Source organism: Natator depressus, chromosome 1 (genome assembly GCF_965152275.1).
Source record: "Natator depressus isolate rNatDep1 chromosome 1, rNatDep2.hap1, whole genome shotgun sequence".
NCBI lineage: Eukaryota > Metazoa > Chordata > Testudines > Cheloniidae > Natator > Natator depressus.
The window spans coordinates 309,373,591-309,399,672 of NC_134234.1; the positions used below are offsets into that span (position 1 = coordinate 309,373,591).

Sequence of the window (26,082 nt, forward strand, 5' to 3'; positions counted from 1 at the left end):
GAAAAGAAGCTCTTGAGGAATTCCACCGTGATTTCAACAATTTCCATCCCACCATCAACCTCAGCCTGGTCCAGTCCACATAAGCGGTCCATTTCCTGGACACTACTGCGCTAATAAGCGATGGTCACATAAACACCACCCTATACCGGAAACCTGCTGACCGCTATACTTACCTACATGCCTCCAGCTTTCATGCAGACCACACCACATGATCCATTGTCTACAGCCAAGCTCTACGATAAACCGCATTTGCTCTAACCCCTCAGACAAACACCTACAAGATCTCTATCAAGCGTTCTTACAACTACAGTACCCACCTGCTGAAGTGAAGAAACAAATTGACAGAGCCAGAAGAGTACCCAGAAGTCACCTACTACAGGACAGGCCCAACAAAGAAAATAACAGAATGCCGCTAGCCATCACCTTCAGCCCCCAACTAAAACCTCTCCAACGCATCATCAAGGATCTACAACCTATCCTGAAGGACGACCCATCACTCTCACAGATCTTGGGAGACAGGCCAGTCTTTGCTCACAGACAGCCCCCCAAAATGAAGCAAATACTCACCAGCAACCACACAACAGAGCCACTAACCCAGGAACCTATCCTTGCAACAAAGCCTGTTGCCAACTGTGTCCACATATCTATTCAGGGGACACCATCATAGGGCCTAATCACATCAGCCACACTATTAGAGGCTCATTCACCTGCACATCTACCAATGTGATATATGCCATCATGTGCCAGCAATGCCCCTCTGCCATGTGCATTGGTCAAACTGGACAGTCTCTACGTAAAAGAATAAATGGACACAAATCAGTCGTCAAGAATTATAACATTCATAAACCAGTCGGAGAACACTTCAGTCTCTCTGGTCACTTGATTACAGACCTAAAAGTCGCAATATTACAACAAAAAGACTGCAAAAACAGACTCCAATGAGAGACTGCTGAATTGGAATTAATTTGTAAACTGGATACAATTAACTTAGGCTTGAATAGAGACTGGGAGTGGATGTGTCATTACACAAAGTAAAACTATTTCCCCATGTTTATCCCCCCCCCCCCCCCACCGTTCCTCAGACGTTCTTGTCAACTGCTGGAAATGGCCCACCTTGATTATCACTACAAAAGGTTTCCCCCCGCGCCCCCCCCCCCCGTTCTCCTGCTGGTAATAGCTCATCTTAAGTGATCACTCTCCTTACAGTGTATATGATAACACCCATTGTTTCATGTTCTCTGTCTATATAAATCTCCCCACTGTATTTTCCACTGAATGCATCCGATGAAGTGAGCTGTAGCTCACGAAAGCTTAAGCTCAAATAAATTTGTTAGTCTCTAAGGAAGCACAAATACTCCTTTTTTCCCACTTATCTGTATGTATACATAGATCTTCTTACTATATGTTCCATTCTATGCATCCGATGAAGTGGGCTGCAGCCCACGAAAGCTTATGCTCTAATAAATTTGTTAGTCTCTAAGGTGCCACAGGTACTCCTGTTCTTCTTACTCATTATTACATTAGCAGAAGATTTAGTAGGCAGAGTTCCACATTTTGCTCCTTGTGGCATCTGAAACCATTTTTCAAACATCCAGCAACAGTTTTTAGGAGGCTGTTCTCCGAAGATTCAGCCTTGCCTCAGTAAAAGTTGCTTGTGCTCTGACATGATCTATCAGCCCCTGCTTCAACTCAAAGAGCATCTTATTTTGCAGCACTAGAATAAGTTACTTTGCCAGGTATTTTATAGTACAGCAATTGCTCTTGGACTGCTTATATGTTTTGACAGTGCTAACTACACTACCATGTATGGTGGTGGTCATCTTTTGATGTCCTGGAGAAAACTTGTGTTTGATAGAAAGTGCAATGGTTGCATTCTGGAGGGCAAATCTGGAAGCAATTAGGTATGTCAGAGTGAATATAGCCTGGGTAGATCGATCGCTTATGCTACTGGTGCATAGATTTTGGTTTCTGGAAGCTGGTTGCAAAGACCCTATGTCTTGTGGTACTTAATGTATTTATGAGGGGCAAGGTAATAGGTTCTCTGCTGGCTGTGGGCTCTTATGTTACCATATCTACAGCTGAGCACCTTTCACATACTTTGCTGGAGGCTGCAATCCTAATATGAACGTACAAGCCCCCTATATCACTTGCTCTTAAGGTGTTGAAAAAGAGCTGTTGTGGCATGAACAAGAGCTTAAAATAAAATCTTGCAGCAGATGGTATCACCTGTACCCAACTTAATTCAGCCAAAACAATCTGCTACTGAGAGTGGAGAAGGCTGGAAACCTGATAACTCAGTCTGAGGAAGGAGGGAGTGAAGAGTAGCAATCTGGCACAAACCTTGAGCCTATCATGAAAGAGGCTTCTTATTTATTTTATAGATCACTAAATTACCTACAGTTTGGAGATGTTGTTCTCTGGCACTGCTAGCTAGCAAGTACAAACTAAAACACTTGGTTGCCTGATATATGCTGTTACATTCCTGTGCTAGTTGAGGCATTTGCAGTCTACTTACTGCATGCTAATTTCTTTGGGTGCATTGGGAGGGATTTTCTTAAGAAATGGAGTTCGTGGTACTGCTGACAGTGTGTGTAAATTATCATTGAGGAAAGAGAGCCTTGTATTTAAAGCACAGGAGAACTGGGAGTTTGCAGACTTGGGTTTTATTTATAGGCTGTATTAAAGACTTCCATGTAATCTTCAGCAGGTTGCTTAATCTATGTATTACCACAGTTTCCTCCATCTGTTACCGACTTCACGGGTAGTTGTAAAGCTAAATTCATGAATGTTGGTAAAGAGATTTTTGAATGGAAGACAACCTGTAATTGCAAAGTATGATCTCTATTTCAACATGATGAAAACTGAGACCCACCTGTTTGCTCACAAACACTATCATCTTCCTTTTTTCTTGATTTCTGTTAACACCACAATCCTCTTCATGATTCTGACACTGAAGTTGTGGGGCCTCCCCTTCCTTCACACATTCAAGATGTTGGTCTTTTCTCCACAATATATTAAAATAATCCCTTTGTCCTTGACGCTAAAACACTTGCCAATGTCTTGCTTAGCTTCTGCCTTTGCTTACAACTTCCTCTTTTATGCCCATCCTGATTCCTGTGGTACTCAACTCCAGTCTATCCAGAACATCTAAAATCTTCTTTTTTGCCTGTCCCTTCTGCCGCATCACTCTCCTCCTCAAGTCTCTATGTGAACGTCAAAATTCTCATCCCCTTCTTGAAGGGACTGCATCATTCTGCCCATGCCAACATCTCTCTTCTCAATTCTTGCTACTCCTTTCCTTTACCCTCTTGCTGTAATGAAGGACCCCTAACCGCTCGGTTTCATGCCCCCTTCTTGCTTGGAATGACCTCTCCAGCCCAGTGCATCAAGCATCCTTCTTTCTTCAGATTCAAACACTGAAGCTGCAGAAAGGTGCCCTGACTCAGCACCCCTGAGTTTTCCAAAGCATCTTTGTGTCTGATCTTTGTATATTTTGATTGCAAGTTCCTTCAAAAAGGGATCCAATTTTCCTTTGTGTCTTGTATAGCTCTGAGCAAATTATTGGTACATCATAAAGAATAATAAAGTATTATCTGAGAATGGAAGTGGGGTTGAAAGAGATGATTTGTGTGTACTCTTAAGTAGTGCTTATTACCATGGCAACTAGACACATGGAATGCAAAAAACATTAAACCCAGTCAGATTTTGTACAAAATAAATAAGCCTTAGGTGGCATGAAGCACACTGGACTCTGGTGCTGACAAACCACCGTGAAGCATGACTTCCAAAAGTGAAGGCCTTCAACTGACACTCCTTCCATGATCCTTGAGGGAGCTAGAGGCCAGCAGGCCATAGTTACAAACTGAAATCCAGAGGTGAACTTCCAGAGGTGAACTGGAGTGGGGAATGGTTTGAATCTAGTAGTCTGGTTAAGGACTATGTCCAGGTTTGCTAGGGACTGTAGTTTCACAATCCTTTATTGCATATATTGGCATACACAGTACACTGCTTAAAGGGACATACACTAATCTGTATACGCTTACAGAAACTATCTGTAAGAAAAAACAGTATTGCCTACCGATGGACATCCATTGCTGGAGATTTCTTCCAAAACAGTCATTCTCTTCATATTCAAGTGGAAAAGCCTAGTTTTACTTCCTTTTGACATCATTTTTATAATAGAGCAGTGGTCTTGAGTGCTAATGAGACAGTATTTTATCTGCCCTTAGATGCCTAGGTGCTATTTCCCCTCTATAAAGTATTCTGAAGCTGTCTGATACAGCCAAGGCGCTGAGCACTTCAGACAATGGAAGGTGAGAGTGCTCAGGTTCTGCTAGAGTGGAGTCAGAACATACAAAGTCCAATCCTTAATATAAAACATACATTCTTTCAGGTACTCCACCATATGAGTTCTCAATTCTTTAGTGATTAGTCATATGTCTGCAATTGATTGTATGTCTGACTTGCCTGAGCCAGTATTGAAAGTGAACCCAGAGCAGTACTCCGTTTAGTCTTGGGATTCAAACTTATGCTATGGCAAAAATTTGTTTAAAAAGAAATAAACTTGACTCTATATATATTTTTTTTAAATACAAGGTTCTGAACCATTACAGATCACGTTACATAAGTAGTCCGAAGTGTAAAAAGAATAAAAATAATGGATATTTTTGTAATCCCTTTCCTTGTTTTTCATAGGTAAAGGTGAAAAAGAAGAAGATTGAAAACTGTCCTGGAAAATAACTAAGTGCAGTAAAGAAGAGTTAGTGAAAAAGTGAATGTAAGTATTTCAGTTTTTCACAAATAAAGCAGTTTATAACTGCTAGTGCTGTATGATCAGTAACCATATAAATGATTCAGTAAACCAGCAGATGATGCCAAAACGAAGACCTAATTTTGAAATCCAAGTATTTTTAATATTCCTATGGAACTTGGGACTAATTTTGAGCACACCAAGAATGCTCAGTCAGGACTCATGTGTTTTTTATTAATTGTAAAAAGACAAACTTTAAAAAAATATATCTGTACATTTGTAGCCAGTACTTGACTTAAACTGTTACCATGGTCTTGTCAGTGTCGTTAGCTATCCATATGTCTGCTTGAAACGAAAAGGCAACTTTGGGCTGTCTGTAAATGCCAATTTTAAACAATCTGTTTAAACACCAGTTGGGATCCCTAAATCCTGTATTGTAGACATATTTTCCATTTCAAATGGGATTTAGGTTTAGTTTGTATAATACAGTCCCATATGTAGTATCTACAGCATGTATTTTTGCACTGAAGATTTGGATTTATAATACAAACTTCAGTGCAATGTTTTTCTTTTTCACTGTAAGTAGTGTTTTCAATTCCTGAAGTTTCAGTCTGAGCGCATTACTGCCCTCTGGAAGTAACTTTTTCAAATCTAGAGGCAATTGTTTTCTAACAGTAAGCTAAGAACTCCAGTTAAATCCTTTTAAAAAATGTTATTACATCACCATCAGTGTATAACCCATTATCATATTTCATAACTGTTACAGTTTTATTGCAACCTCTATTGAAAGCATATACCATATTTTACTTCTCCTTGGTCTAGGAGTGTTTGATAATATTGTTACATACCTTACCTATATAGTAGCTATGATACCTTTTAATACGTAGAATTAGAACGCGTTATCTGTGTGTCATAGACTCTCTGCTGCTAACGGAAGTTCTCCTTTAGCTCAAGTGTGTTTTTGGAACAGAAAGATTTTTTGGAACAGAAAGATCTGAGTGAGTTGTATCCTTGCTGTCACCATGGGAGGTTCTGCATGGTTATAATGATAGTGATAACCATGCTGCCACAGATTTCTTCCAGTCTTTTTAATTTGCTACGTTTTCCCAACAATCTCACCTCCTGTTTCCCATGGCTGCAAGTTTCTGTGAACTTGTAAAATTACTAGCCAGTCAGTAGTCCAAAAACCATCAACCATCTATAAGAGGGCAACCTTGGCAAACCTATGGGATTGTTTTGTCTAGAAGTTATTGGGATCTACTTAAATTGAGATTCATCAGCAACATATATAAGCCAAAGGTTCATTGATCATGTCTGCACTGAACGAATGTCCATACAGCGCTAACTGGTGCCTGCTCTGCACATTGTCAGTGTAAGCTTCACTAGAGAAGTTGATGGTTGCAGGATCAGAGCTTAAAAACCTCCTAGCATGCAGTGGAGTTAAACCTGGAAGGATTTCCAAGGAGCTATCACCGGTTGTTCAAGTCCTGAAGGTCTGGGGCTGATGTCCCTAAGGCAGTACAATGACCCTGATTCAGCCAGTGATACTTCTTGAGAATCTAAGGATGTTTGAGTTGTGTGTAGTACTCTGCTCTCATGACTCACCGTCTAAATCCCATAGTGATACGTGCCTTAGAAACACCAAAGCAAGACATATTTAATGAACATGTGGCAATAACTATACATTCAAACTTCCTGAAGTCTCTGGGCGGGGGGCATGGGGAAGGGGGGAGCACACTTGTATAGCAGTTGAACCATCATGTTTGCGTTATGGTTGACTGAGCTGTTTTTCATGTCAGTCTCATCACTTAGTGCCCCATTTCACATTGTTTATTTCCTTCTGTTTTCTCATGCCTATGCAGTAAGCACAATCTTTTAAAGAAATAAACATGCAGCAAGGTACAGAGCCATTTAGTATAGGGTTTTAATTTCAAATCGCTTAAAAGTTAAAAATTGCCCTTCAAAATATATAAAACCTCACGTTTAGGAAATGAGTCATTTTATTCACACATCGAAACTCAGAGTATACAGCAAGCCGCTTTAAATTGATGGTTACCATGTTGGCCAAATCTCTTGCTGTATATGTTCCTCTGTCAATTTCAATAGAAAAACATGCCAGTTAGTTAAATTAGTGTCAACATTTTTATCCATTGTGGCAGAATTAAGGTGATCTCCAATACATGTTGTTTTTCATCTGTTTTAACTGTATGAACATACAGATTAAAGCTCTGAGTGGAAACTTCATTTCTAATTTATATACGTGCCTTTGTACCAGTAATGCATTACAATTAAAAGCATATCTTCCTAAATTTTGAATTCTTTGTCAGATACTAATCCCGCAGTGTCTAAGAGATTGGGATAGCACTGGATTAGCAGATATATGGAGTGGGACAATGCCTCTTTATAGCCACTATTTTTAAAAGACTTAATTATTTTGTATTACCATAGCACCTAGGGGCCCCAAGCAAAATCAGTGTTTTATTGTGCTAGGTGCTGTCCATACACAGAGAGACTGGAGAGCTTGCAATCTGTATGGACAAAACAGAGTGGGAGTAGAAACAATCACACAGAGGTCACATGCTGAACCAGGAATAGGATCCTAAGAACCTGTCAGGTTCCTCTTCCACTAGGCCACTCTGCCGCTTGTCACCTTTTCTAATGCACAGAACACCCAGAATAGATTTGTGCAATAAAAATTATTTTTTTGTTTTGACAAAGAAATGTGGGAAAATGATATGAAACACGATAAGATTGAAGCATGTTATATTAATTTGTCATTGCAGTTGAATGGTTTTGTTACTCAGTTACTTTTAAAACTGATAGAGTAGAATAAACCTCCAAAAATACTTGTAAGCACTTTCAGCTTGTGCTTCCAAATGCTTATTAGTCAAACTGGAACCAAAAGGTGGGTGACATTTTGCTTTACTGCTTTCCCCTCACAGCTGAGTTAAATGGTGGAAGGAAGAGAGGGGAGGAAGGGCAACAGTAGTAAAACTAGGTTGTTTGGGGAGAGATGGAGAGACAGAAGGGGACAGGAAGGTGGTAATTGCACTGGGACATGCTAATTATGCAGAGTGAAGGGGGTTGTCAATGTGGGAGGATGGAATGGGACAGTGCCCGTGGGGCTGCGGAAGCAGAAAGCATGCAAGGAGCCAAAAGATCACAGACTGACTAGGTTTAAATCTTCTGTTTGGGGGGGGGGGAGACACGCAAAATGAGACACTTGAATTGGATTCGTCTTGTATATTTATCATAATCTGAGGTTGGCAGGACAAATACTTAATGTATTCCTTTTTCCTAATTGCTCCCAAACAGATCATTATTAAACACACCCATAAAGAGCCTGGCTAGAACACCAGTATTTCGACGGTCCTTTTTTTCTCATGTGTTTGCACAATGCCCAATTCGCTAGGGGCCAGACCCTTATTGGGAGCTATGGCCAGTACTATAGTAATTAGACCATAAGAATACAGTAGAACCTTAGCTTTACAAACACCAGAGTTATGAACTGACCAGTCAACCACACACCTCATTTGGAACTGGAAGTATGCAATCAGGCAGCAGAGACACCCCCCTCTCCCCCAAAAGGCAAATACTGCACAGTACTATACTGTTTTAAACATAAACTACTAAAAAGGGGGAAAAGTTTAACAAAAAAAAATTGATAAGGTAAGAACTGTTTCTGTGCTTGTTTCATTTAAATTAAGATGGTTAAAAGCACCATTTTTCTTCACAGTAAAGTTTCAAAGCTGTACTAAATCAATGTTCAATTGTAAACTTTTCAAAGAACCATAATGTTTTGTTCAGAATTACAACATTTCAGAGTTATGAACAACCTCCATTCCCAAGATGTTCGTAACTCTGAGGTTCTGCTGTATGTCTGTATTGCAGCTGGGAGTGAGCCTCCCTGCCTGGGTAGACAGACTTCCACTAGTGGGGCTCGAGTTCGCATGCTAATGTGGATGTTGTGACTTGGGCGGCCCATAAGCTTAGGGGGTCTGTGCATTAAATGAGACAGGGATCCAGTGGAAAAAATAGTAGAGGATCATGTAATTAACAACTGTATCATAATGCTTATGCACTCAGATTCCAGAACACTTTTTCCTTTTTTATATTTTAAGGAATACATTTGTCTTTCTTGAGATGTTGAAGATCTGCACATTAATCTTTTATTTTCTGGTATTCCTGAAAGTGTTTAATTTGTACAATTTAATATCTAATATCAAGGAGACCGTAATGTAAATTCTTAGCATTCTTAGCATTATAGGAGAGCTGTGGCATCAAGTTCAACTTCAAAATATCAGCCTGCCAGAATGCTTAATAACATTTTGATCTTCAAGAGTGGTCTCACAATATTAGCTAATCCTCACAGAACACCTGTCAGGTAAGTATTATTTATAGATGAGGAAACTGAAGCAGTGTTTAAAGCCAGCATTTTCAAAGTTGGGTGCTGAAGATTTAGACGCCTAACTAACTAGCCTGATTGTCAGAGGGGATGGACACACTTAGCTGTCGTAGACTTCAATTGGTGCTTCAAGTGTTTGCACTCCTGAAATTCAGGCCGGTTATTTTGATGCCTCAACATGCATTTAGGCTCTAAATCTGAGGCCCCAAGGTTTGGGAGTGTTGGCCAAAGAGAGGGCCTGTTAGATCCAAGACTGCATTTCAGGAGTTCTTGGTTCCCAGGAGCTCAAGGCCTTGGGCCTGCACCCCTTTTCATAGCATCAGGCAAAGAATTCTTGTTGGAGCAGCAAAAGTAATGAGGAATGTGCACAATATAGGCAAGTCTGGGAGGGTCTTCCTTTGAAGATTTTATTGAGCAGGGGTTGTGTGAGGGCTGTGTAAAGAAGGAAAGGTGCTTGAATTTGGAAGGCAAATATAATGACAATTAATTTATCCACCTTCCACTGTTAATTTCATTAAAAATGTGAGTTTGTAATACCAATAAAATAAAAACCAGCAGGATCTTAAAGGGGAAAAGGCAAAATGCCACATTTATTGTGAATACAGAAAGAATCATAGTAAGCAGTTAGTTAATAGCGATAACATTCCATTCAATTTCATATTTATTCACACATTCATTCATACACACACACAGGTTCTGCAAGGTTCTGCAAGAGTTTCTCATGCCAAGCCACTGGCCAGGTGGCCTGGACATGAGGAGGGAGCAGGGCCTTGTCAGATGCTCATCTGATGCTCCTGGAAGTTGGTTTGCAGAATCAGACCCCAAAGTTCTCACTTTCTAGAGTCCATTTTTATAGGAATTTCTTCCTCTGCCAGTCTATGGGAATTGCTTCATCATGCTGTTGCTGAATCAATCAGCAGATGGCACATTCCTGACGGCTCCGTGCTGCCAGATGTTATCTTGTTCTTTGGTTCTCCTATTCTTGAGGCTGTTGGGTGGATTCCAGTCTGCCCTCCGGGGGACCTCTGATTATATCCACTTGACGCCTTCTTCAGCCGATGGACACTGCATTTCTTAGGTTGGCACCTCCCTGATCATTCAGTTATTATCCACACCAAGCATCCATCCACATACATCCTCTATCTCTATTTTAATCACAATTGTTAATACAACAAAATGAATACAACAAAAGGGCGGGGAGTCTCTGGGTGCTGTTTCTGTTACAGAGTATTGCTTTGAGTCTCTCTCTGTGCGAGTAGTTGTTGTTACAAAGAATTGCTTTGAGAACAGATTCTGTCTTAGAATGTACTAACACAATTAGCAGCTTGCAAGTTTCACATATAGAGGGAGAGAAACAGTACCAAAAACCAAGAGACCTCTTAATTAGTAATACCCTGGAATTTAAACTATGGGGAATCAAACTCATTTGTGATTTTAATACAGAACTTCTTTAATATGATCCAAAAGTTACCTTGTTATTTCTGACGTACTTTCTGCTCCTCTTTCCCCGTTCTGTTACACAGTTAGCACAGTGGCATAATTGGGCTGGAGAACAAATTTGCCATGCTGTTTGGCCATGACAAAAAAAAGAGCATTGGGATATTAAATGAGCAATGTGTCCCATTCAGCATGCCATTTAATGTATTGCTAAGCACAATTTTAGTTAAAATGTGGAATTTATTTTCAAGTGCATTTTTATGTTATGTAAACGGTTATTAGATACCTGTTTGGGTTCTGAAATTCTGTGTATTATACAGCACCTTTGTACTGGTGAGTGACACACTGAGCTTTCAGTGCTACACCATTCCCTTCTCACTATTGCAGAGCAGGTGGGAAACTAAACAAAACTGCAGCAAAAGGCTTGTAGCTGATAGGGATTGTTACATAGGGGAGGGAAAAACCCAGAGTACAAAGAAAGGGTCTCAACTGATTGAACAGCACAGAGCAGGCACATACAGCGGAAGTAATACTCGGCATTGTCTGGATTTCAAATTCAGAGAACTTCATTGCTGCTTTGGCCCTACTTGGAGTGAATAAATGCTACTGCCAGGAACAAAGCCCAAAACAGAGGGGGAGAAAAGGATTAAAAAGGAGAAAGTGATGATTCACACCCCCATTTCAATCCCCATTAAGAGCACTCAGCTCTCCCCCACCAACGGCCATGTGTTCTGTTTTTATAAATAACTAGGCATTTGAAATGTTCAGCGTAGGCTGGGTATGCACTGATACCGTATTAGAAGAATGCAGGCATCTACAGAGAAATGCTAAAGCAAAATTAAACTCTAGTTTATTTTTGGACTGGATTGTGTCATCCTGTCAGGATATTTGGAGAGGAACAAAGCAAAACTAAGCCTCCCTAGCGTTCAAGGGACCAGCTAGAAACCTGTGGTCACACCGGAATGGAATTTAAGCTCAGTCACGTAGGTTACTATTTTAAAGCTGAACCACAGCTTTTCTGGTTCTCATTTTGTTGTGGCTTCACTGAACAATTTCTGTCTAATGCACCACATACTTCCTTTTCCCCTTAAATGTGAGGGAATAAAAATCCGCTGTCTTTATCAGCCACAAAGTAATCTGTAGACAACATGAAAGAGATCGTACTAACACCATGTTTCCGATTGGCTACTGATGTCTACTGAATATTAAAAAAAAAAAAAAAAAAAAAAAAAAGAGAGAGAGAGAGAGCTTAAAAACCAGTACAGTATGTAGCTAAGCAGCCTTTAAAGAGTCCATCTGTGAAAAATAGTTGATGACATTGATTCTAGATCCTCAAAATATATCTTCAAAAAAGCCCTACTTTATAGATGTCTTTGAAAGGTTGGGATTTTCAGGTTACAATGCAAATTTGGGAAATCTAGGCTCCCTGAGTCAAGTCCCACTGCATTTGTCTGGTGTTTTTCTTCTGGATTGAAAGACCACACTCCTATTTAATAACTGATACCTGTTTAGATGTGTCTCACATACCTAAGCTACTTAGTATTCTGATTAAATCTCCATGCAGCTTCCTTCTAAGATGTTCCACAGTTTTTTTCTTTTCTCCACCTATTTTTAACTATTGGACAAAGATAACACTCCCTTATGACCATTGGTGCTTGGGTCAGAGTGAAACCAAATCTTTTTGCTTCAGATAAGTAAACACCACTGGTGTGAGCAAGCACTGATATGGGCACCAATCTTCTTTTCTTGCTTAAGGAAACTGCTGTCTACAACATTCATCTGACTGGTGTAGAGGAAGTTTGTGAGCATGCAGTGCCTGCTGTGATTGTAGAATTTATTTATGGATGGTTTAAAGGCATCCCATTGTTGTTGGGTGTAATTCACCCTTCCCCCCCGCCCACAGAACCCCACACATTTAACTTTGTGCGGGGATCTCTGTAGTTGCTGATGTGGCAATGTGTAGACCCTTTTCTCTGCACCCTGCCTCCCTTTCTGCCCACCCCATGACTTTCTGTTCCAGCCCATAGACTGAAATAATGACCACTGCTACTCTGCAACCCCCTATATGGGGCTTTCAGACACTGCGTCTATATAATCACATAGACAAAATTCCAAATCCTCATACCCCAGTCTATTTTGGTTTGGTGGAGAAACTGCTTCTGGTACGAAGGAGTTATGGCAAGCATTTAAACTTGGCAGTTTCAGTGCTATAGAGGGTCTTGTGTGGGCCTTCTGGAACATCAGAGTATTTAATAATTTTGTTTTACGACCGTGATTTAAGCAATTGTTTGATATGAACAGATGTGAACTGAAACATTGTAATTATAAATCAAAACAGCTTACATTAACATGTCAATTTGTTTTCAATATACTTCCTCCACCGCTCTCCACCTCTACCACCACTACTTTTGTGCTAACGAACGTGAAAAAAATGCCCTGGGCTCTTGGGATTTTTATGCTGTTCGTATGAATATATTTGTAAAAGCCAATGATTTTCTTTTCTCCACTTGCAGACTGTAAATTAGTATTTCTGAACTGTGAAATATATGAACATTAGTTCAGTTTATGTTTAATAATGAAAATCCTCACTTATTGGGCAGAAATAGGGATTAAATAATATTTGTCTCCTTCGTAATTTTATGCCAAACTCAGTGTAAGTACTAGTCAAGTAAATCATTTAATGTTGACCTTAAGTGTGTTCATAAAAAAGATCCTGTTTGAATTTAGATACTACTTTGTACATTAATGTTTTTTATATTTGACTTTTCTGTTACTATAACCTTTAATTTGACTTTGCAACGTATGATAAATTAATGACCCCAAAAGAGGAAGTAAGATCCAGATTTAAATACCAACCTTTTTATTAGAGGTCAGCCTCTAAAAAGGTTTTTTTGGTTAAGTTATTTTAAAATGAGACATAGTATGTAAGCTGGCTTACATTTGGTTGCTTTACACAGAATGACATGAGTTCCATTTGTGGCTAGCTCAAATGAACAAAGAGTAGAATCTCAGTCTGTAGGAACTTTTGAGTTGGGAGTTACGATGTTACACAATGTTTATGAAATAAACAGTATTTTTTAAAATGTCTAGAAATATCCAGACAATTGTTTGAAAAATATGAAAAATATGATGTGAAAACTGGGTAAAACTAACTTTTGTTTTCAAAGTATGCTGGTTTTAGTTAGTTTGTTTTTTCAACATGAGGAAGGAGGGCTTCCTACATAGGAGAAGCTTGAAGGAATGAATAGAGTTGGGGCCATGGCTGATTATCTTAGAGTGGTGATCACGTTAGGTTTCTTTCTGAAAGAAGTTTTCTGTGTGGAAATGTGCTCACAAATTATGCACCTGTCACCATGATCGCTTAAGTGCTAGACAACAATTACAGTAGAATTTAGCATGCCTATGGGGGGTGGGGGGGATATATTCTGACTCTTTGCTCTCTTCCTTTTTCTTCTCCTCCCCTTTTTTTGAGGTGGTTCATTCTTTTATGACTGTCTTCTACTCTCTCCAAACTCCTATGGTGGAGAATTCCTATGAGGGCAAGGGATGGAAATGCCATTTTTAGGGAAGGCCTTATTGAGGAAACAGGGCTGAGGTTTAGACTTGAATGTAGTCTTCATGTTTGGGGCCCACTACTAAGAAAGCTGTGTCCTATGTGCCTTAAATCTTTTCTAGGACAGGTAGTCTCTGAGGGTATGTCTACACTGCATCTGGAAGTCAGCCTTCCAGCCTGGGGAGACAGATGCATTCTAGCAGGGCTCAAGCTTGTGCACTAAAATAGAAGTAGACTACTCTTCTCTCACAACTAGAGCTGCAACATCTACATTGCTATTTTTAATGTGCTAACGTGAGCCCAGTTACCCCGAGTCTGTCTACCTGGTGTGGGAGGCCTGCTGCCAGCTGCAGTTTAAACATACCCCAAGCGCCTTGTTCTGTCCCATTAAGGGCATTGTAGATTAGGACTGAGTATGAAATTCAGTCTGTAAATAGAGAGCCAGTGAAGTTTGTAGAGCACTGATGTCATGTGTTCACATCTGCTTTTGTTGGACATTAAGTGTGCTACCAGGGTGGATTGATTTAAATCAACAATTTTAATCATGATTTAAATCAGCAAGCAGGAAACCTTGATTTAAATGAGCAACTTTAATGGAGTTTTCCATTTGTACTTCTACTTTTTCGATATTTTCCTAAAGATTGATTTTTGTTGGTCGGTAACCATTAAAGCATGTTGATTTGCAACGAAACATAACTAACTGTGGTGCTTTTTTGCTAGCCAAGAGAGTACATTGTATCTATACATATTTATTAAAGCAGTTATGTAGCTTGACTAACACTTATTCCAATTTAATTTTTACTTTTTTATTATGTTAGAAAATGATGAATAATGCATGTCTTGTTTGTTAGATTAATTTTTTACTTGTGATTGGTGTCAGGCTCTGTTTGGATGGAAATTTAAATTCAATTAAGAATGCACAAAAATAGCTTTTTTTTATTTAATAAAAAAAAACTACCTTGTGCTGTATACAAAATGTTTTTTCTCATCGAAATATGTTTTTCATTTAAACTCTTTTATTAAACAATGCAAGTATTACTGCAGTTAGTGAATTAAAGTGATTGTTTCTGCTAATCATGTGCTTCAGGATTTTAGAACTAGTAGGTCTCCTCTCTTACATCTAGTTTTTATTCATAGATTGGAAGAGACCAAGCTTTCCTGCTTTCAACTTCTGATTGGTTTTTAACTTTGAATGAAGTAGTCATTGAGCTCAACTAGATGAATAAACTGAAATGAAGAAAAAATTCTCTCTTCACCTGCAGAATAGGCTTCTGCTCTCAAAAGCTGGTTTAGCACTTTAAAAAACAATTAGCTTTGTTCCAAGTGATTAGCAAGTGACTTCCCTTAGTTTATTGGTTTGACTTTCCGTAAAGTTTTCCGGGAAATATGTACGGCTTTAATATTATTTCTGGTATTTAATTAAAATGATTTTAATATATTATAATAAATATAGGGCTTAACAAAGGTTGTCAATTTAGAATTTAATTTTAAATGTTTGTTTTTAAAAGAACCTGTATTTAATTTAAATTTTTAAAAAACTTTGTTTTTTGTCCACCCCTTGTGCTGCAGCTGCATGCTGCATCAATTGCAGTTTTATAGTTGCATTTGTATTCATACCCTGATGATTCATAATGGCAAATTCCTAATATTAGAAGAAGAGATGGAGTACCTTGATTAAACAAAGTTGGTCAACGTTGTTCCTCACCACTGATGCAGTTGTGTCTAGCTATCTTATCTTAATGAGTAGGTCATATGCCCTCAAATTTAAATATTTTCATTGTAGTAAACAGCACTGTTTAATATAGTTAATGGCAAGAAGAAGAAATCATAAAAATCCTTTCTAGAAAGCATTAGCTAGGATGCTTGATACAAAGATTGGGAGAAACTCATAGACCTTAAGGTCAGATGGGACCATCATGATCATCTAGTCTGACCTCCTGCACATTGCAGGCCACAGAACCTCACCCACCCACTCCTGTAATAGACCCCTAACCTCTGGCTGAGTTACTAAAGTCCTCAAATAGTGATTTAAAGACTTCAAGTTACGGAGAATCCACCATTTACACTAGAAACTGTCTGGGCTTGATTGACTCTCTGCTCTGCACTGGCTTCCACTTCGTCACAGAGCCTCTGAAGGTAGAAAGACAGCCAGTGGGAATCTGCACTGGAACAAAGCAATTCAAACTTTGCCTCAGGGACCTACAGCAGGCCAAAGCTAACTAGTGAAGGTGTAGGGTCAGAGCAGCCAAGGGGTGTGCTGATTCATGCCTTCGTGGGCAGTTCGCAGTCCTTGTCCCAGCTGATTCAAATCAGGCCCAGTGTATTTAAACTTACCCTTGAACTGACAAAATATTAGCTGGTATAATTGTGACAGATGGCCCACCTCTGTTTGCATGATAAAGTATTACCAAAGAAGTTCCATATGAAGTAGTTAACCCTACAAAGGAGAAGTTAAAGGATACATGTATAAGGAGAAATGGACCAGCCATGGGGACCATAAAGCCCCCCTAGATACACTAATGGAAATCTATACTTGAAAGAGTGCCAAGTACCAAGAAGGAGAAAACAAGTGGCTGGCATAAACTGGGAGTTAAAGACTAACACTTTGTAGAGTATTTCCTAATGTCCATGTATGTATGTGACATGATTAAAAAGAAACAAATGTCCTGAAACAAATGTATTGTCTCACTGTTATAAGTGAATATGGAAGCAGGAAAATAACCATCCTATGCAGAGGTAGCCATCTCCCCATGAAAAGGAGGAGAGCATATAATGGATGGAAATGGGGCACGTAGGTGTTTTCTCTGACAAGTGTGAGAGACCACACTTCTGCTCTAAGTTCAGGTAACCTCATATTCTATAACTTTAATTGTAGCATCATTGTAGCTATGGTGAATGGAGGTGTTTAAGTATATTTATTTTATCATTTGCTCTCATTTTGGTAAAATCACATATAAAACCAGTTTGTTTTAAGAAGAATTAAAATGTGTACCTGTGCTGGCTGGGCAAGTTGCTGCCTGACTCACTTGAAGAAACAAAACTCTGACATTGTGGGAAGGTAATTCAGCCTAGGTATGTGGCAGGTTGTGGCATTCCTCTGGAGACTACAAAACAGCTGGGAAAAGCGACTGGTCACAGAGAGGGCTCAGGAACTACAGGGGCACAAGTGATTGTTACAATATCTTATTATACATTTCTTTTTTTAGCTTTGATGAACGGTTTGTTGAAAAGACACTTGTAACCTTATTCCACCAAGTTTTTTTCCTGTTTTGTTTTTTTTTTAACTACAGTTTTTAAATTTCACTATGTATTAACTTCTTTGCCAAGGAAGGTAGTCTGATAGCCTGCGTGGTTAGTGCTCACACTTCCCAGCACTGAAGTTTGCAGTTTATATTTATAATACTGTTGCATATGAGCAGTGTGCTGTGTTGTGATCGTGGACCTGGGAAGAATATGGAGAGTAGAATCTTTGCTTAAGGCTGTGTCCTTGGGGTACACATAGAATCATAGAATATCAGGGTTGGAAGGGACCTCAGGAGGTCATCTAGTCCAACCCCCTGCTCAAAGCAGGACTAATCCCCAATTAAATCATCCCAGCCAGGGCTTTGTTAAGCCTGACCTTAAAAACTTCTAAGGAAGGAGATTCTACCACCTCCCTAGGTAACGCATTCCAGTGTTTCACCACCCTCCTAGTGAAAAAGTTTTTCCTAATATCCAACCTAAACTCCCCCACTGCAACTTGAGACCATTACTCCTTGTCCTGTCATCTTCTACCACTGAGAATAGTCTAGAACCATCCTCCATACAAGATCACGGAGCTGTTAGACGGCAGTTGTTAGACTTCTCTAAGATCTTCAATTTTGCTTCATATCATTCTCCTGCACTGGGAAATGCCTAAGCTTTTAAGAGGTGTAAATCCATACAAATTGTAGTCATAAGTGCAAATTTTATTAAAATTGTTTCTCTGTCAGTGTATGAGGGTTCTCTGTAAATTGGATTACCAAATAATTTTGTACCAGACAATCCTGTTTACATTATGAGTGAAAGATTATTTTACATATCTGAATAAAGAGTAAAGTGAGCTATTATATGCAGTTGCCAGGAATGATCAGAAATTTTCTGGCTTGTGCTTCTTAGTTGGAGAGCTGCCTGTTATCCTTCCTTTTTATTCTTCATAAATGAAATACCTTCCTTGAAGGGATCAAGATTCAAGAGGGTAAATGCCATATTATTTTTCCTATCACAATCAATTATTTTTATAGGGCTCTCATAAAAGACCAAAATGGCAATACATACAGGTGCCAAACCAGAAAGGATTAAAATGGAGTCAAGAGTGGTGGTGCCATAGAACTGAAGCACTCTTGTTCTGGAGTAAACAGCTTGTAAAAATCTTGTGGTGCACATGCACAACACGTGGAGAGGTTGCCCATATCTCTGGGGAGCTCTGTTTAAAGAGCAATGGAATGCTATGGCCCATATAGAGTAACCAGCTCAGCCAACCTGGCCTGCTAACTCACTCAGTGGCGTTAATGGGCCTTATGGGTAGCGGTAGCAGAAAGAGATTGATCTGGCAGGGAAAGCTGCCTTTTAGCATAATGAAAGAAGACATTACTGTGTGCCATTGCTTACAAGATGTAATAGGAGTGAGGAAATCTATCAGCAACGGTTGGGAAGTACAATTGCCCCAGTCTAGCTCTTTGGTCAGGTGGCTGTCTAGGAGATAGACCAAATTCAAACCATGGTTAAAACTGGCTCAAGACTGACAATAGCATCTTTCAGAGCATTGGGAAAGAGAACTAGTGATCAATTTTAAAATATATATTATTTAAGTTAAAGAACCTGCTATCTATGAAAATATAATGGTGATTAGGAGCAGTCAATACCTGGAGGTACAGGGTAATCTTTCGTTGATCTTGGAGAGGGAAAATGAGAGATTAACAGAGACCTGAAATGAACAAAGGGAGGACTCGTGTCTTCTCTAGATTCAGTAGCTTATGCATCCAAGAGTATGATTTTCAAAGACACCCCTACTGAGAGAGAGCAGCTTAGCAGGCAAGGTTGAGAGAGCCTATTACAAAGTTTTCATAGGTTTGGAACAATGGTATTCTAAAGAACAGATCACCCAGAGAACATAAAGGAAGCTTCTCAAAGGTCTATGAATCTGAGTCTCAAATGTGTCTGAAAACCCTGGGAGACCAGTTTACACTGTTACAAGCACCTCAGCACAGAATACTAGCTATACTGTTAAGCAATATGTAGATATATATTTAACAAATACTTTCTTGGTAAGCAACACGTTTGTGGTACAGCAGTGATGGTGGACTGATGAAACCCATTGTTCACAAGTTGCTAAAGGCCATTGTAGAGGCTATAAATGAAGTAAAATTTACACTAAGGTAGCTTCTCCTTCCCTGCCTCTTCATTTTTCATTGTTATTAATGAAGCAGTAAGAATTTGTATATTGAATAAGAATGGGGCTTTACTTTTGAACATCATCTCTACAGGTGGCTATTCATTAGTCTCAGGGCAAAGCACAAAGGTGACATTAAACAAAGTGTTGCCTGTAGTCATGCAGTGACTATTTACGTGAAAGGGTAAAGCTCTCATGGTAAATGAGGAAGGAATAAGTCTGTCAACTTTTTTAGTACCTTATCAACCTGAAAAGGTTTAGTGGGAGACAGATTTTTACCTGACTTTATTAGATTTAGGATTAAGGAAACCATCTGCAGTAACAGATTGGATTTGTATGAGGCAGACTGGTAGCTGGTGGCAGAGAGAGTGTAGGAGTTATAGAATGCCTCAAGGATTATCATAACACTTAGTAGTGGTAATCTAAATAGGTATGGAATACATAGTCACGTTCTACATATTCTGGGCAAAGAAACTGCAGTGTGCAAGTGGACATTTGAGTGGAGGAACATAAAGCTATGTAGGATTAACTGATTTTAGAGCCCCTTTGTGTGCAAAAGTGTCTGCCAGTGGCTGATAATAAGTTCCGGCTCAAATGTGCTGCCTGATGGAAAAAAATATTGATTGAATCTTATTTAGTGTTTGTGGGCTGTGGCATATCTGACATGGTCCAGGCCTGGAAACAGAAGTATTGGTGTCAAATAAGACTGATGATTTATTTCTGTGTATATGGTCATTGTAGAAAAGTAGCATGTTAAATAAAGGCATCCTATCGTTTTTCTAGAAAGTATATTGAGACTGTATCTTGCTTGGAACTTTGTTGCTTTTACATTGGGACAGATATTTAATTCCCTTGATTTCCTGAGAAATGCATTAAGAGTGTAACTGCTTAAGGGGCCAAAGGATTCTGTTGGGTACATGGTGAGAATTTCAAATGGGCACAAATACATTGACTTCTCTGTTTATTTTTCCTTATTCTTTTAAAACAATCCTGTTAAATTAAGTAAATATGTCAAATATTGGGCCTAACTACATTTAGGGATTATTGTTATGTTAAAGTATTACATGTCTACAGAAATGTACACACATTAATTAATCCTCGCTATACCCTGTAGGTATTTCACAGAGGGTGAGACTGAAACACAGAGAGGCTATGTGATTTACCTAAGGCCAAGCAGTAGATGAATCAGGGGTTATAACTCAGGAATTCTTGGGCCCCAGCTCTGTGCCTAATCCACTAGACCGTACTGCTCTGAAGTTTAAAATATGAAGGCTGCATCTCTTTCATACAAACACCCTTAGCACTCAGTTCTGACTAATTCCTTTATACATATGCTTTCAGAAATATATATTTCCTGTTGCCTTTTGCAATGGGTGTCATTTCTTTGTCCTGCTCTGGTTCCCTCAGAATATTGCACTGATCTCCCTGGGGATCAACAGTCTGGAGATCACCATGGCAACGTTTAGAAAAATGCTCGCTACAGACTTGAAGCTTCATTTCTGTTATCCCTGTGAGCTCTGATGATCTGTGGACTTCCCAGACTAATGGAGGTGGAGTGGGGAGGGGGAAGGTAAACAAGAGAGCTGTATGGAACTTGCACATTAAAAATCTTTTGTATGTAATTTTTGAGGCACTCAGCTGATATTGTTCAGTGATGTGCAGCAGCAGCATCTAGCATTTTCATGGTATGCTGCTGCGACTCTCTTCTGTATGAAATAATCCCTCTGTTCTTATTCCACATCATTTTAACATTAGTGTCTTTGTTGTCTCTGAGCTCTCCTCATTTTCACTCAAGGCTACTGTGAAAGCCATTGACAAGGAAAAGATTGCTATGGTAGTAAAGCCTAAGAATTTGTTGACAATAAAATTTGACCTCATAGGTTATGATATCACGTTTAAGAGTGAGTGCTCACATCACTGCTATTTCCCAGTCTTCTTTAAAGAAGAACCAGGGGAACCTTAAAGAAGCCAGATGGGATGGGGGGAAAGAGTGAGTTCCATCCAGCTATGAGAAGTGATTAAAGTGGAATATTAGTACTTTGCCATCTGGGACAAGAATTAAGAACTCTTGGTTGTATTTTGTCAGTGTCAAAGAGAACTTGGGAGTTCTGTTTTATTCTGTTGATATGAGGTGTACAAAATATTCCGGTACAGGGAGATTGTTTCATAATTTCAGTGCAGTAGACTTCATGGCTGCATGTGGAAACAGTGCATCCTAAGATGTAAATAAATAAAAGGGCATTTTTCCATAAAAGGATATTTCATTAAAAAAAATTGAAATAAAACAACTGATGTTTGAAAATCTGTGGACATCAGAATGGATATAAGGTGTAAATTTTTAACAGTGAGGGGAATTAATAGTTGGAATCATTTACCAAGGGTTGTGATGTGTTATACTGATCAGACTAGATGACCATAATGGTCTCTTCCGGCCTTGGAATCTATGAAAATGCACCACTGAAAGTGAGGAACTGAATTCATCTTAGATAGTGACACTTGAGCAGATAAATAGTTAAAATAATAATTTAATGTTAAATGTTCTCCTCAGTAAAAAAATAAATAAATAAATAAATGGCTTGACCGAGACCCTGATTGAAGACGGGGAAAATATATTGCTTTAACTTTTGTTGGTCTTTTTTAATTAAAATTAAATTTAAAAAAAAGGACACTGACGAATCATAAGCTTTCATACAAGGGCTTCGGGGATGGTAATGGATGGTGGTGAATATTTATTGATAGCATTGCTGTTCCAGGCAACCACTGGACTCCAAATGTCATTACAATAAATAGGAACCTATATGTCAAAAATTGTCACTTGAACACACTTTTAAATTGTGGTCACAGGTAAAGAATAAGAGAATTTTACATAAATCAAAAAGAAAATGTCAGGGTCGTGTGTGTCACTGTTGCACCAGAAGATCCAATGTAAACAACATACAAAATGAATGGGAGTTCATGGAATCTCAAGGAGAAATGTCCTTAAGGAGTGCTGCCTTTCTACAGCAACTCCAAGCTTCAGCATTAATCAACCATTCACTTTATGTAACCCAGTACATGTATCTTCCTTTACTACGTTGAGAATATCTAAACTGTTTAAAATTTAGAACAAGGTCATAGCTACTAATGTTCATCTGCTCAGAAAGGCTCTGCTCAGAGCCAAACAAGTCACAGTAGGAATTCAACGTGTTGACTGTACCTGTGAAATATGGTTGCTGGAATAAGAGGTATGATAGAGGTAGTGGATATTCTTTCTTCTGGACCAGAGGATAAGAGGTTCAGCTCACAATTTTTAGGACTTTGGCTCATTCCCACTGCCAAGACATACAACACTCTAGCTCTGTTGAAATATAAATGGTTGTCTTATCTATCCATGTCTACGCAGAGGAAAGGGTTAAAGATCTTATGAAGCTTTATGAGAAGAGTAGATGATAGCCTTGGTCTCCTGACAGTTTTAAATACCTATTTTATTCTGTCTGTCTGGTTACTACAAACTTGCCTTGTTATACCAATAAAATAAAAACCAGCAGGATCTTATTAAAGGGAAAAAGGCAAAATACCACATTTATTGTGAATACAGAAAGAATCATAGTAAGCAGTTAGTTATAGCTATAACATTCCATTCAATCTCATATTTACACACACACACACACACACACAGTGGTTCTGCAAGATTTTTATCATAGTTACCAGCCTTAGAGTTGCTCATGCCAAGCCACTGGCCAGGTGGCCTGGACATGAGGAGGGAGCAGGGCCTTGTCAGATGCTCATCTGTTGCTCCTGGAAGTTGGTTTGCAGAATCAGACCCCAAAGTTCTCACTTTTTAGAGTCCATTTTTATAAGAATTTCTTCCTATGCCAGTCTATGGGAATTGCTTCATCATGCTGTTGCTGAATCAATCAGCAGATAGCACATTCCTGGCGGCTCCGTGCTGCTAGATGTTATCTTGTTCTTTGGTTCTCCCATTCTTGAGGCTGTTGGCTGGATTCCAGTCTGCCCTCCGGGGGGGGTCCTCTGGTTATTTCCACTTGACGCCTTCTTCAGCCGATGGACACTGGATTCTTAGGCTGGCACCTCCCTGATCATTCAGTTATTATCCGCACCAAGCATCCATCCACATACATCCTCTATCTCTATTTAAATCACAATTGTTAATACAACAAAATGAATACAACAAAAGGGCGGGGAGTTTCTGGGTGCTGTTTCTATTGTTACAAAGTATTGCTTTGAGTCTCTCTCTGTGTGAGTAGTTGTTGTTACAAAGAATTGCTTTGAGAACAGACTCTGTCTTAGAATGTACTAACACAATTAGCAGCTTGCAAGTTTCACACATAGAGGGAGAGAAACAGTACCAAAAACCAAGAGACCTCTTAATTAGTAATACCCTGGAATTTAAACTATGGGGAATCAAACTCATTTGTGATTTTAATACAGAACTTCTTTAATATGATCCAACAGCCTATGGTATGCAGTCACTGCACTAACTCACTATTTAGGGATAACTTGAATTTGAACAGTGCTATAGAAAACCAATTTCTATTCTATACAATTCTATTCAGAAAAACTGCTTTTTATTTTTTTGTTTGTTTTTTGCATAGTTGTGGAATTCTTCAATTTTTCCTCCTGTAGTTTCTAAAATCCAAGCCTTGAAAAGAATAATGCAGAAGGCAACCTTTTTAAACCTAATGAAAAATATGGAAACAGCGGGGAATGAATATCCAGCTGTGGAGGGGAAAAATTACGTGAAAGCTTTTTCTCCCCTCCTCAAATTGGTCTTATTCATGGGGCTTTTATGGTACCACAATCATATACTTAAAATAATTATTCAGTAATTCTGCTTCATTTCCACACAGCAACGATATAAAATGTCAAACTCTATGCAGCCAGTCAATTTCCAGGCTCCCATGTGGAAACCAGTGTACTATTAGTAAACCCTTAAAAGATAAGATTCTTTCTGTATCAGGGTTTAATTAGGATTAGAGATCTGTGATTGGATACCAGTATAAAGGTCAAAAATTATATTTTAAAAAAACCTGCATATTTTTCCAGGTTAAAAGTCAAGGGAAGAACTGTTTGTTAGTTTGGGAAGGAAGCCTTCATTTTAATAAAATCCCATCTTCATACACATTTAATGGGAAAAAAATTTAAATCATTTTAGAGTAGGAAGTTTTAATCATTTTATTTGACAGGATGCTTCACCTTTGTTTGAAGAAGGCAAATACCAGTGAATAGTTCAACAAGAAAGAATTAAGAACAAGTTAGATTAGATTGTATCTTCAGCCAGGACTGTATCTACCAGCTGTTTATTGTGCCTGACATGGTGGGCCTCTGATCTCTGTTGGGACCTCTGGTCACTCCCACAGTTGTCTAAAGCCATGTCACCACCTCTTAGATTTTGCCTGGTAGACAGGGTGGAGACTGTATTCTGATATGAGGCTTCCAAGGGAAAACAAGGTGTTGTAAGAAGTGTTGGTAATCTACAGGTGGTTTTCTTCTTTCAGTTAGAAATTAACCCAATTGCAATGTCTCACTGTTCAGTCTGATGGACAGTGGAAGGTCAGTGAAAATCCAGCATGCAGATTTTTGTAGTGCAATGCAATAGTGTGTATCTTATTGTAAAACATGGACGCTGAGTGCAAATTAGTGAATATACAAACAAAACTAATAAACAATGGAGCACACAGTTTATTACGCCTGGGGGAATTTTGTGCTACTGCGCGCACAGAGAATTCTTGTCCCCTGCAGATTTTTTTTGTTTCCCTGCAGAATAATAGATTCTGACAGGGAAGCAAAGGGAAGCCATGAGAGGGGGTCATGTGCCCCTCCTCTGCAGCGGTCCCAAGCGGGACCGAGCTTTGGGAGAGATGTAAATCACCACCTCGTAGGGAGGGGGTAGGGGCGGAGAAGAGAAAGCAGGGCTGGGTGTGTATGTGAAACTCTGTCCTTGTCATTCGCTACTATGGTGTGCCTGGGGCAAAGGGGCAGAGCCCCTGGGTGTTTCTGGGGCAGGCCCGTCCCGGCCCTTGTGCTGTGTCAGAGTCAGGTGCAGGCTTGCCTCCAAGTCCTGGGGGTGAGAGGCCTGCAGGGTGATCCCCCCACATCTCCATGCTGCCAATGGCCTGCGCTCCCCATTGGGAGGCAGTCCCAATGTGCGCCCCTTGCCCCTGTCACTGCGCTCACCCTGCAGAGGTGTGGGGTTGACACAAGCAGCTGTGGGGAAGATGAGGGGAGCCTTGGCCAGGGGTGCCATTTAGGGAGGGCGGGGCGGGGGGCACCTGCCTTACTCTGAGTTTCACATTGGAGGTCTGATCAGGCAGGCAGGTCCCTCCTCCAGTAGCCGGGGTTCTCTGGCTGTGGCTCCCTCAGTCAGTTTTCTCCGCTGCGCTAGGGCCTCTTGGGGTAGGGCAGCCCAGATAGGGGTCAGTCAGAGTGTGTGCAGGGGAGCACAGGGTCCCTAGTGGTGGTGGTTGGAGCGTAGAGTACCCTTTGGTAGGGGCGGGAGCAGGGGCCCCAGTGGTGGGGGTGAGAAA

At 39.7% G+C, this 26,082-nt stretch overlaps 1 protein-coding gene across 3 annotated transcripts in view; it reads left to right on the top strand.

Annotated features, from left to right (window-relative positions):
• Positions 1 to 26,082, top strand: part of PLXNB2 (plexin B2) — a 331,427-nt gene that overhangs the window by 179,920 nt on the left and 125,425 nt on the right. For all 3 annotated transcript variants that reach the window (XM_074942362.1, XM_074942360.1, XM_074942361.1), the window contains one exon: positions 4,696 to 4,777. In XM_074942362.1, the coding sequence (XP_074798463.1) occupies positions 4,776 to 4,777 (2 nt within the window). In that variant the 5' untranslated portion in view covers positions 4,696 to 4,775. The remainder of the gene's footprint in view (positions 1 to 4,695; positions 4,778 to 26,082) is intronic.